Source organism: Phyllopteryx taeniolatus, chromosome 10 (genome assembly GCF_024500385.1).
Source record: "Phyllopteryx taeniolatus isolate TA_2022b chromosome 10, UOR_Ptae_1.2, whole genome shotgun sequence".
Lineage (NCBI taxonomy): Eukaryota > Metazoa > Chordata > Actinopteri > Syngnathiformes > Syngnathidae > Phyllopteryx > Phyllopteryx taeniolatus.
The window spans coordinates 18,977,402-18,989,864 of NC_084511.1; the positions used below are offsets into that span (position 1 = coordinate 18,977,402).

The following is a 12,463-nucleotide window of genomic DNA, read 5'->3' on the forward strand; positions in this document are numbered from 1 at the left end:
CAAGAAGTGTAGCTGCCTCGCACTTTGGCCACTAATTTACTCTGTAAACAAATGCAGTGAAGCTCTGCCGCTGGCTAGCGGATGTCATGGTGAGCAATGTGCTTATGGTGGTACATCAAGTTCATTTGAAACAGCGTTTGAAAATATCAGTATAAATGTATTGTAAAAGGCTATTTTTAAACCGAACATGTTCTTTATTGTTCTTAACTTCTATAAACGTGAGTTGCGACTTTGCAAGAATTTGAATAGCCAGGTCAGGATTACAACAGTTGAGAACAGACCAGGCCTTCCTGTGTGGAGTTTGCATGCTCTCTCTCTAAAATTATATTAGGTTAATTGAAAACTCTACATTGCCTATACATGTGAGTGCAAATGGTTTTGTTTATACTGTATGTGCCCTGCGATTGACAGGTGACCAGCCTAGGGTGTACTTTGCCTCTCGCCCAAATTCAGCTGGGACAGGCTCCAGCTCAACAGAGATTCTAAAACAAATAGTATAGAAAAAGGATAGATACAGGCTGTCCGATTTTGTTTGTGAAGTAATTTTTCACTTTATTTTTCAGACTCACACTTGGGCTCTCGGTTACCTGTCACTTGATGTTGGTCTCGCGTCCAAACCCACACACTTGTCTAAACAGCACAAGCAGCTCAACAGGCACACTTTACAAAAACATCACACAAACTGCAAGCTGAATGAGAAAAATCCAATCTTATCACATGGCTTTAGAAAACGGCACATTCCAGTATTTGCTGTCAGGCAAAGTGATGTTTACTTTGCATGCTGCATGAAGGCATAATGAACATACAACGATTTGAACGGTTTAGTCACCAAATTGGTAAACAGACACTTTGGAGTACCAGTTTGTGTGATACATGACAAAATGCAATACATGACAGTTTTAGCTCATGGATGAATTATCATGAGAAAAGAACAGCTGATGACCTACTGTACATCCTTAAACTGGAATGCATAGTGGTCCGTTGTCATGACATGAATAGTGAACAGACCTACATTACATTACATTGTTGATGATAATAGTGTCACCAGTTTTGTACAAAACCCTCAACATCATTTTTGGGGAAATGGTTAATATAGAATGTCTGAGATGAGTGCTGGTAAAAATACCTAAATGTGTCACACCCTACCACAGCATTGCAGAGTTTGCAATTTGTATGTCCGTTAGGCTGCAGCTGCCCTCATTCCTTAAGACCAGCCCCTCTCTTAAGCTACAGATCAGTGCCTCACCCCCCTACAAACTGATGCAGTTTGGGAGGCCTGGAACATGAACAAGCACCGTTGCCCTTCTAGTTTATAGAAGGCAGATGAAACTTTATTTCTCCTCACCTTCCAGCACGCATGTAAATAATCAAGCAACAAATTAGAAACGCCTCTCATACTCATGTTGCAGATCAGTTCGACAACACTGAAAATACATACAGCATCTATTTAAATGGATACTTCCATCAAAACTCTGCATTGTCATCAATGTATAATTTCTTATACCAATTTGCAGATTGGCTATGTGTACACCCTAAGTCTATAAGAGTTGAGGTTAAACAAAACACCACCAGTGAAGAAAACAATCAACTGCATACATACGCCAGGTATGTCATTGCAATCGGGGTTGTATTCATGATGCCTCATTTTTAAGGAACATGCATTTGTGGGATTAAAAAAACTGCTGAGAACAGTCTGTGTAATACACTCTTGTAAAAACATCTTATTCTGCTGTTGCTATTGACTTGAGATCCAGGTACTGTACCCCTGAGTGCAAATAAATTGTTGGCTAACTCTCCCTTCAATAAAACGTGAAGACCTGCGACATGTGCATACTGTATGTAGACAATCTGGTACAGGCTGCATACAGGTTCATAGGGTTGCAACAACAATATGCTATGAGTTAAGACGTTGCCTATGGAAGGTGGACTGTATGGTTAGATCATCATTCAAAGTAATCAAAATGCAGTGATATCCAGATGAGATTTCCCAACCAGTGACAATCCCACAAATCCACCGTTTAGGATCAAAATACTATCCTCCAAAATGACAAAGCTCGACTCCACAGAAGCTTATCAGAGATCACCTCCAGAATGTGGGAGTTGAAAGGAGCAGCTTGATTGTGCCAGAACGACCAACACAAACACATTGGCTAATTAACAAGCATACATCCATCCATTTCCTCTCTGGCTTTTATCCTCACAATGGTCGCGGGTATGCTGAGCCTATCCCAGCTATCGGAGTTGTTCTGAAGCCACTCCTTCTGTATTTTAGCTGTGTGCTTAGGGTCATTGTCTTTCTTGAAGGTGAACCTTCTGCCCAGTCTGAGGTTTTGAGCAGCTGAAAAACACCCCCACAGCATGATGCTGCCACCATCATGCTTCACTGTTGGGACTGTATTGGACAGGTGATGAGCAGTGTCTGGTTTTCTCCACACGTCACTTAGAATTAAGGCCAACAATTTATATATTGGTCTCATCAGACCAGAGAATCTTATTTCTCACCATCTTGGAGTCCTTTTTTTTTTTTTTTTTAGCAAACTCCATGCGGGCTTTCAGGTGTCTTGCACTGAGGAGAGGCTACCATCGAGCTACTCTGCCATAAAGCTCCAACTGGTGGAGGGCTGCAGTGATGGTTGACTTTCTCTAACTTTTGTCCATCTCCCGACTGCATCTCTGGAGCTCATCCACAGTTTGGGTTCTTCTTTACCTCTCTCACAAAGTCTCTTCTCCCCCAATTGCTCAGTTTGGCCGGACGGCCACCTCTAGGAAGGGTTTTGATCGTCCCAAACATCTTCCATTTCAGGATTATGGAGGAACCTTAAGTGCAGCAGAATTTTTTTTGTAACCTTGGCCAGATCTGTGCCTTGCCACAATTCTGTCTCTGAGCACTTCAGGCAGTTCCTTTGACCTCATGATTGTCATTTGCTCTGACATGCACTGTGAGATGTAAGGTATTATACAGACAAGGGTGTGGCTTTCCTAATCAAGTCCAATCAGTATTATCAAACACAGCTGGACTCCAATGAAGATGTAGAACCATCTTAAGGATGATCAGAAGAAATATATGAGTGTCACAGCAAAGGGTCTGAATAGTTACGGCTGTGTGATATTTCAGTTTTTCTTTTTCAATAAATCAGCAAAGATTTCAACAATTATGTTTTTTTTCTTGTCAATATGGGGTGCTGTGTGTACATTGAGGAAAAAAATGAACTTAAATGATTTTAACAAATGGCTGCATTATAACAAAGAATGAAAAATGTAAGGGGGTTTGAAAACATTCCGTACCCACTGTACAATAAAATAGTTTTTTTTGAACAGCCTTTATTTGGAATTACTCACATTTAATCCATCCCTCCATAAAAATTGGAGCAGATTTTCAGTATGGTAGGCCTTGACCCTTAAAAGAAAGTAGACACTGGCAAATGCAGAGTGCCTTATACAGTAAGGGAAACGAATAAAAACACACACAAAAAGAAAAAAGAAAAACAATGTAAAAAAAAAAGGCCTCCAGTTCAAAGGCTGACTGTAATGTACATCCACTGTAATGTAAATTATCTTGTAATCTTGTATTTGCCAACTTAAAAAAAGATACATAGTACATTGTATTATATACAAAAGATATTAAAAAAGTGAAATCAAAATTGATTCTTTTCAAATCCTGCTGTCGCTCAACTGAGCAAGCAACCCGATCCTGTACCATGTCTAAGCTAAACACTTCTTAGGGTCAAAAACACCCTACTTTTCTAGTTTCCATTCTTTTTGGTTCCACAGAAAAGCCTTTGTTTTAAAAAACGAAAAAAAAGCATATAGGCAACGCTTTTCGGTCAGTACTGACCAAGGAGGTGGTTTGATAGATGACTCTCCACAGGAGGTAAAACTGGAGCTCAGATGTCCATGTCAAACTGGTTGTCATCTGATCAAAAGGAAAGTAGAGACAAGAGTGCATAACATTAACAAGCCCCTCAAGAAGAACAGCACCTTAACGGACACAATGAAGAAAACAAACTACATCCCCTATCAAAACAAACACAAGAAGTGACACGACAAAAATAAAAACACTTGAGAGGGTTTGACCCTCACAGGAGCTTGCAAAATCTGTATAGGCCAAGGCAAACAATAGAGACAAAAGAGACCTATTGTAACCCTCAAGGCAAACTGATATTTGCCCTTTATGCTTTTCTAGCTTTCTTTTCCCCATTACACCGTGTAACTTAACCTAGAGCCAAAATCTTAGGTCAGAAAAGCAAAAGGCACAATACTTTTTTTTTTTTTTTAAGAAATGTTTTTTATCATTTTTGACTACACACTAGTGGTTTGGATTGGGCACCCTTGGAATGTGAGCGATTCAGTTTCTGATTCCTCGTTTCAATTCCGGTCCCAAACAAATCTTGATTCCAATTCATTTAGGGGGCAGGGTCAAAAAAGTGTGCATGGTTAAAATAAGGAAATTATGGCCATCAATTTTCTTAGTGGCGTCTTCACTAAAATGAAAATTTGACACAGCCCTTGTTGTTTGCCTGCATTGTACTACACGACTGACTTTCCACACTGTGTGCCAAGGCACGAGAACAGAAGTCTCTCTCTCACTTCCTTGTATTCAACCAATTAGACATCATTCAGCAATGCCACTGGCCACCTCAAAATCCAGAAAAGTTATTGAGGTTTTGCTACAGTAGCTAGCCGTTTTTTTGTTTAACTATACAGCATATATAAAAATAAGTATATTACAACTAATTTTCAACCAGTATTAATATCAAACCTATGAACTTAAATGTGTATGTTACCCATTTTCTTTTCACAGGAGTACAGGTTCCACTTTCACAAGACAGCTTTATTTTTGAAAACCTCATGAAAATAAATGTACACGCATCTAATGCTGCCGGTACCTAAAACATGTTACTGAGCTCCCACTGATGGTGTATCCTGTGAAGATATCAGACAAACGTACAACAACTTGACAACACAGCTCAGATTAGCAGCAGGTACAGTATAAACTCAAAAACAGTTTTGTTTTCGTCTGATTATCATATCTGCCTTTTCAGGCAACATGTGAGCGTTCTGTCTCCTGGAGTGTACACGCTCGCTTGGTATATACAGTAAATACATATGCTAATGTTAGCTGGATATTTGCATTTACATTGGCCCACCATTTAGGACACAGTTTACTGTAACTTGTTAGCCTCCTGAGTGTTGGCATTAGATGCATTGTATTGTTTCAATCACTGGATAATGACTTCATTGAAGTTCAGCACGCTGTGGGCTGAGGCTTGGAGCGGGCCCGTTACTTGTACTCTTCGAGAAACTTCCTCTTTGCACAATATAATCTTATTGCAAGTGTTGCACTGAGGCGACTGGTCATTTATTTTAACAAAGTTAAGACACACTTTCAATTGCCGCCATTGGGCACACGCATTTCTTTGTGGTGAGCGCAATTCTTTCTCGGTGGTTTTCGCACGTTGTTCTGGCCTCCGACCCCCGACTAGGCATTGAAACTGGAACCGAAATTTTAAAATGTAACGATTCCAGGAGAATCGGAACATTAGTCCCGGTTCCAGTCGATTCTTGATACTGTGTGCCCTACCCCACGAGTGGTGCTGTGATTTTGTAGAATTACTGCAAATTTAGCAAGGACCTATTTTTGCTAAACAACTTAAGTACAATCACAGTCAGTTATATGGAAAACAAACCTTTTTTTGGCATCCTCAACTTTCAGTTTGTTTATTTCCATTTCACTAAATTATTTAATGCAAGAATGAGAAAATGACACTGTGCATCACATGCTGCACCACATTGTTTTATGTGACCATGTTAAGTGCCACTTGATTTTGGGGATAAAAGGTCAAGTAATTTCATCATATCACCACAATACCAGAAAGACCGCAATGCATAGACAACTACAGTAGTTGCACTTTCACAGTATTATTCTCTGCAGAGATATTTTAATGCACCAAAGATTTACCTGTAATGTCCTTTTCTTCCTCTTCAACCTCTTCTTTGACATCCTGCAGCTTGCTCACAGGGTGAGTAGCAGGGCATGTCACCCCAGGGATCTGCGGGAGACAACATGGTGGGGTGCGTGCAAGAGGGGAATTTCTGCAATCCAAGAGAAACTTCCTGTCATAGATGATGCGGGTACCTGTGATGAGAGATTGATTGATTGATTGATTGATTGATTTAACAATGAGACATTTACAGTATGTATTCAGCACGGTGGAGATGTTAGCACGTCTGCTCACAATTTAGCGGTCCCTGGTTCAAATGTCAAACCCTACACACAGTAAGCACGTTCTCCCCGTACTCCTGCTCCCTCCCGCATTGCAAAAACATGCGTGGTAAATTGAAGACTTTCTATAGATGTGCTCCGACACGGGCACTTTAAATGGTGGCATGTGTGTGCTGACTCCCATTTAACACGAGTTAGAATGTGATTGGTTAATTGATGTTTTCGTACACAGCCATGTGCCCCAGTTGTAAAGGTATATATGCATTATTTCAGTTTTTTATTATTTTTACTTCACCTCTCTGAAATAGTATATTCAGAAAAATGCATCCAAACTAATCAGGAGAAGCTTCATCATGCAACAAGACAATGACCCAAAACACACTGCCAACACAACAAAGGACTTCATCAGGGGGAAAAGGTGGAAGGTCTTATACTGGCCAAGTCAATGTCCATAACAAAATAGAGCATGCATTTTACCTCCTGAAAAAGAGACTGAAGGGAGAAACTCCCAGAAACAAACAAGAACTGAAAGAGGCTGCAGTGAAGGCCTGGAAAAGCATTTCAAATGAAGAATGCACCAGTCTGGTGAAGTCAACAGGTCGCAGGCTTTATGCAGTTATTGCAAGTAAGGGTTATGTCCACCCATCCATTTTCTATACCGCTTATCCTCACTAAGGTCGTGGGCGTGCTGTAGCCTATCCCAGCTATTTTTGGGCGAGCGGCGGGGTAAACCCTGAACTGGTCACCAGCCAATCGCAGAAGGGTTATGTCACCAAATATTACCGTAAATGTTATTCACTTTAAGTTAATTTAATAATGTCTGTTCCAATACTTTTGCTCACTTGAAAAGTGGGTGGCTTCAAACAAAAGGTGCTCTGTCCTGAGTTGTTTAACACATCTAGATGTAAATACCATGAAATGAAAGCTGGAATACTGAACTTCTGTCTCATATTCAGGTTTTGATCTGAAACCCAAATGTGTTCAGTATACAACAAAACCAAATGAATTGAGATTGCTGTTCCAATACTTTTAGAGGGGACTGTATTTTTTTCCAGTTGATATGAACAAGTCTTAGGTCACAAGGTTTTGACTATTTATTTTGGTCTCATCTTTAACATTACAACACCTGGTATTTGAACCAGGGTGTGTAAACTTTTATATCCACTCTATATGAGCAATTGACAAGCGACCAGTCAAGAGTGTACCCTGCCTCTTGCCCAAAGTCAGCTGGGATAGGCTCCAGGTCACCTGCAACCCTAATGAGGGCAAGCGGTATAGCAAATAGATGTATTGACATTTCTACATTTATTTTCAAGCATAATTTTTCTTTTTCTTTTTTTAAAGCAACAATCATGTCAAATATTATTTTTAAGTATTCATGATGGATACTGCTGTCAAAAGTTTGTTTGGCTTGGAACCCTTTATAATACACTGCTAAACTGCTTTTCATGGTTCCTGCAACAATGACAAAATTGTCTTTCTTTCATCTATTCGAACTGGACATGCTAGGATTCTATATGTTCAGACAGAATATTTCCATCCATCCATCCATCCATTTTCTGAGCCGCTTCTCCTCACTAGGGTAGCAGACGTGCTGGAGCCTATCCCAGCTGTCATCGGGCAGGAGGCGGGGTACACCCTGAACTGGTTGCCAGCCAATCGGAGGGCACATAGGAACAAACAACCATTCGCACTCACAGTCATGCCTACGGGCAATTTAGAGTCTCCAATTCATGCATGTTTTTGGGATGTGGGAGGAAACCGGAGTACCCGGAGAAAACCCACGCAGGCACGGGGAGAACATGCAAACTCCACACAGGCGGGGCCGGGTATTGAACCCGGGTCCTCAGAACTCTGAGGCTGACGCTCTAACCAGTCGGCCAACCGTGCCGCCCAGAATATTTCCATTAGTTAAAAAAAAAAACATCCAAATCCTCTACTGGAAAAAAAAGTTATAACACGAGTGTGTGTATGTGCATGAAAGTATGGGAGTGCAGAGAGGAGGGGTTAAGGGTGTCCCTGCAATGACTTCTAGGAAATCAGAGTACATAACATTCCCTTTTTAAAAAAGCACATGAAGATTAAATCCATATGCATCTGTGTTTGGCTCAGTTGTAGCTCTTCTATTAAGGAAAACATAACCTGATCAAGGATGCATTTCTCAAGGTCTCTCACTTCATAAATCAGTCAATCAAGATGTTTGTTTGGCATGTTTTCAGTCTGTCAAGACTTGGACTTAGGCCAACTTCCAACACGATAAGCCATAAAATGCTGTGTTGTGTTTGACCAAGACATGATAGACAAGTAAGGTTCTGACACTCACGTTCTTTTTGGGAGTTTGACCTATTCTGTACATCTGATGAGCCTGCCCACTCAGGGGTAAAAACATGTTACGCAATGACTGCACTATGAGCTGTGTGTCCAGGACAAAAGGGAAGAGGAAAAGAACAGGGAGGGGTGGTGGAGGTGATAAATTGGGTGATAAAAACAGAAGACTGTAATCTAGGAAGCGCTGCAATTTCTGTAATACATGTTTATCAGGGCTTAGTTTAACTTATTTTTAACTTGCTGCAAAAATTGATATATTTTCTTAGAATTCTAATCCATTAGATACAAAACTTGCTGCAATTTTTTTCTTTTCTTTAGAATTCTAATCCATTAGATACAAAAAGCATATTGCTTTCTCGTTGCATGAACAAAATGTTCTCTGTTCCTGAAACTTAAGAGCAGAAAAAGGACAGCCTCCAGCCTCTTTGCAACCAATTACTTTACAGTGCTGCCAGCAGGATATGAACACCCGCTTTAAAACCAAAGACTTTGTGGTTGAAATCATGTTTGCAACAGCAGAAACGATGGGCTACTGTGTACACCATTGGATAAAACATAATTTGTTGGCACAAGTTTTTTTTTTTTTTTTTTTTTGTATATATACATTTTTAAATTGAAGTCAGTATCCAACATTGGCATTTGTTTAAGTCCTGATATGGAATATTTATTATACTCCTGACTAATCATAGTAAGACTTGAAAATGCATGATAGAGGATTGGCTACTGCATAGAATAGAACTTTGTCATTGTCACAGAAAAAATGACAATCAGTTAGGCATCTTACCATTTGCAGCGTTGAGATATAAAAAAATAAAATTAAAAAATAGCACAGAATTATAAAAAGACACATATTTGCAGAAAAAAACCCAATTGGTCACTTACACATTACACAGTAAAAGGTCATTTCCTACGTTGAGTGATCAAGTTTATTATGAAGTCAGTATCCAACACCGGACATTTTTTTATATGCCATTTGATTTATATGCATTTTTTATTTTATTTTTTTTGACTACTCGGAGACTGATTTGAAACGACACATAGAAGCTATGCTAATCCACCATTGAAGCTGTTATACTATAGTGTTGTAATATGGTACATTAAATGTCATGCGTTAGTTATTCAAAACCGTATAATTAGAAGCGTGCGCTATAAATCAAACATTGCTTGAGAAGACTTGGCGTGATCACTTGCAAAATCTCGCGATAACTTCCGAGTGTTTTTATTTTCCTGTACATTCCGTCACGTTCATGTATTACAATTTATCAAGGGTAATGAGTCTTATCAGAAATCTGCTTTTCAACATTTCTTACCACCGGGCGTAGTGGAGAAGAGAGTCCCCCCGGGCGTCTGGCTGTAGCAGTCGGGAAGTTGAGACCAGTCTTTCAGGGTGAGAACCCTGGTGGGAATAGGGCAGCTCTTCACTTTGTTAGTCGACATGTTATCTTTTTTTGGTTGGCGCAGCCAACGGAGTTTATCGAGATCTTTTTTTTTTGGGAGGGGGGAAGAAAAAAATTTTTTTTTAAATAAAAAATTAAAAAAGCCCTCAAAATGCAATGCTCACTGTCAGTTTTCGCGCAAGCACTCCCAAGTCTTCTAAAAATTGACGGTGGCCAGCACTTCAACGTTTTAAGTTTGGAAGCGAGCTCAGAGGTCTGGCTCGGGTCGTGTCGTGTCCACTTGCAAAAGCAGCTGCCAGCCACGACCATGTGCTGTCTTTCCAAGCAGTCACTCGTGATGTTTTTGTTCTGGGTTTTATGAGGCACGTGGGCCACGCAAGGGTGGACACGATCGTTTTATAATCCGGACAACCCGTTGGAGCGGGAACACTTGCGGAAAAAAAAAAAAGAAAAAAATAACAAGGCAATGGTTGACGTGAATCGAGCGCACCTTCGGCAGAACACGATTCGCCAACCGAAAGCAAAACAGCAAAACAACATACTGCAACTAGTATGGTCACAGCGGTGGCAAAAGTACTCACATTCTGATACTTGAACTTGAAAAAAATAAAATAAAATACTTGAGTAAAAGTACAGTACAAGTGCTGGTTCAACTTTTGTACTTAAAAAGGGGAATTTTCTTTTTTTTTTTTTTTAGAAAAAAAAAACTGTCAAATTTGTTAAAACGGTCAGTATAAATATGTCAGGTACATAAGTAAAATGATCTGTGCAAAAAAAATAAAAAATCCCTCTCAGGCGGCATCTTGTAGCCTACGTCTAATTTGATTTTAAACACAAAGAAGAACAACAAATCCGACATAGAAGACATGAGATGTCAGTCATTTGCTGTTGCCGTACACTCTTGAGCACATCCCTGCAGCCTCGTGCTAACCTGTTAGGTTGGCCTTCAGGAACTGCTGAAACTATGTTGGACGAACCACCTCTGGGGGGGGGAAATGCCCATCCCTCCTTTGCTAACAAGTTCAAACCGATAAAATGGAGTTATACAACATGCTATTACGAAAGAATCACCCTGCCAAAGTTGCAGTGCCTAACGTCAACTTGTTTACAGTGCTAATGCTAGTTTAGAATTACTATTGCGGCTATTCTGTTGAAGTTGTACAGCGTTCTCTGTGACTATTTATCACAACTCCGCAGTTTTGGCCATATTTGAGAATCGTGGCCGTGCATATCAATGTGGGGTGGGGATTTAGTGAATTTGACGCCATTCAAACCTTGCTAGCAGTTTTAAAACTGCACACAACCCTTTATATGTTTTCAAAAAGTACAGTTTGAAATGTACATAAATACAAAAGTAAACATTGATTTACACTGTCAATTATTAGTCATTCCAGATTTTGAAGACATTTCACGCACCCAAATTTTTGTGTATTACATTTTTGTTATGAAAAATACTACAGATATCCATCCATCCATCCATTTTCTGAGCCGCTTCTTCTCACTAGGGTCGCGGGCGTGCTGGAGCCTATCCCAGCTGTCATCGGGCAGGAGGCGGGGTACACCCTGAACTGGTTGCCAGCCAATCGCAGGGCACATAGAAACAAACAACCATTCGCACTCACAGTCACACCTACGGGCAATTTTAGAGTCTCCAATTAATGCATGTTTTTGGGATGTGGGAGGAAACCGGAGTGCCCGGAGAAAACCCACGCAGGCACGGGGAGAACATGCAAACTCCACACAGGCGGGGCCAGGGATTGAACCCGGGTCCTCAGAACTGTGAGGCTGACACTCTAACCAGTCGGACACCGTGCCGCCACTACAGATATGATATGATTTTATTCATCAAGCTCAACCATCAATGGTACATTTTATTAGATACTTTTATTGTCATTTCATATATTTTGCTGTGTTAGGTGAAACCCTGTTACAGATACTCAGACATCTCAAAAACATACAGTAGGCCTATATTGCAAAGATATTGCAGAGAGACTCCTCGACAATTAAAGAAAACATGTATTTTAATATTAATTTAATCTGGGATTGGCTGGCGACCAGTTCAGGGTGTACGTCGCCTCTCGCCCGAAGATAGCTAGGATGGGCTCCAACCCACCCGCGACCCGAGTGAGGATAAGCTGTACAGAAAATGGATGGAGGGGTATTACTCGAATTACAGTAACAGGATTGCAAATCAAAGCTATTCGAGTTTTTGCTTGAGCACATGCTAGCTGTGTTGTCTGCTGTGCTAACTGGTCAAGAACAAACTATAAAATAAAAAGAAAAGCTTTTATTTTGGAAACTTTTATCTTTTTTAACAAAGTTGCCTTGGTTTGAGTGACATAATCCATTACTACTGAAAACATCCATCCATTTTCTGAGCCGCTTATCCTCACTAGGGTCACGGGAGTGCTGGAGCCTATCCCAGCTATCATCGGGCAGGAGGTGTACACCCTGAACTGGTTGCCAGCCAATCGCAGGGCACACAAACAAACAACCTCACATTCAAACCTGCGGG

General features: G+C 40.4%; 1 protein-coding gene across 1 annotated transcript; it reads right to left on the reverse strand.

Moving 5' to 3' along the window:
- Positions 1-690: 690 nt before the first annotated feature.
- eif4ebp3l (eukaryotic translation initiation factor 4E binding protein 3, like) lies at positions 691-10,322 on the reverse strand. Its single transcript, XM_061787748.1, has 3 exons — positions 9,862-10,322; positions 5,960-6,136; positions 691-3,913 (listed from the first exon to the last, which is right to left on the reverse strand). The coding sequence occupies exons 1-3, from the start codon at positions 9,986-9,988 to the stop codon at positions 3,885-3,887; spliced, it is 333 nt and encodes a 110-aa protein (XP_061643732.1). The 5' UTR covers positions 9,989-10,322; the 3' UTR covers positions 691-3,884.
- Positions 10,323-12,463: the final 2,141 nt, after the last annotated feature.

Excerpts from the sequence above, each read along its gene's own strand:
- eif4ebp3l (XM_061787748.1), bottom strand. The coding sequence starts at position 9,988 with ATGTCGACTAACAAAGTGAAGAGCTGCCCTATTCCCACCAGGGTTCTC. Across the intron at positions 6,137-9,861 it reads CTTCTCCACTACGCCCGGTG|GTACCCGCATCATCTATGAC; the intron begins GTAAGAAATGTT and ends CTCTCATCACAG. Across the intron at positions 3,914-5,959 it reads GGAAGAAAAGGACATTACAG|ATGACAACCAGTTTGACATG; the intron begins GTAAATCTTTGG and ends CCTTTTGATCAG.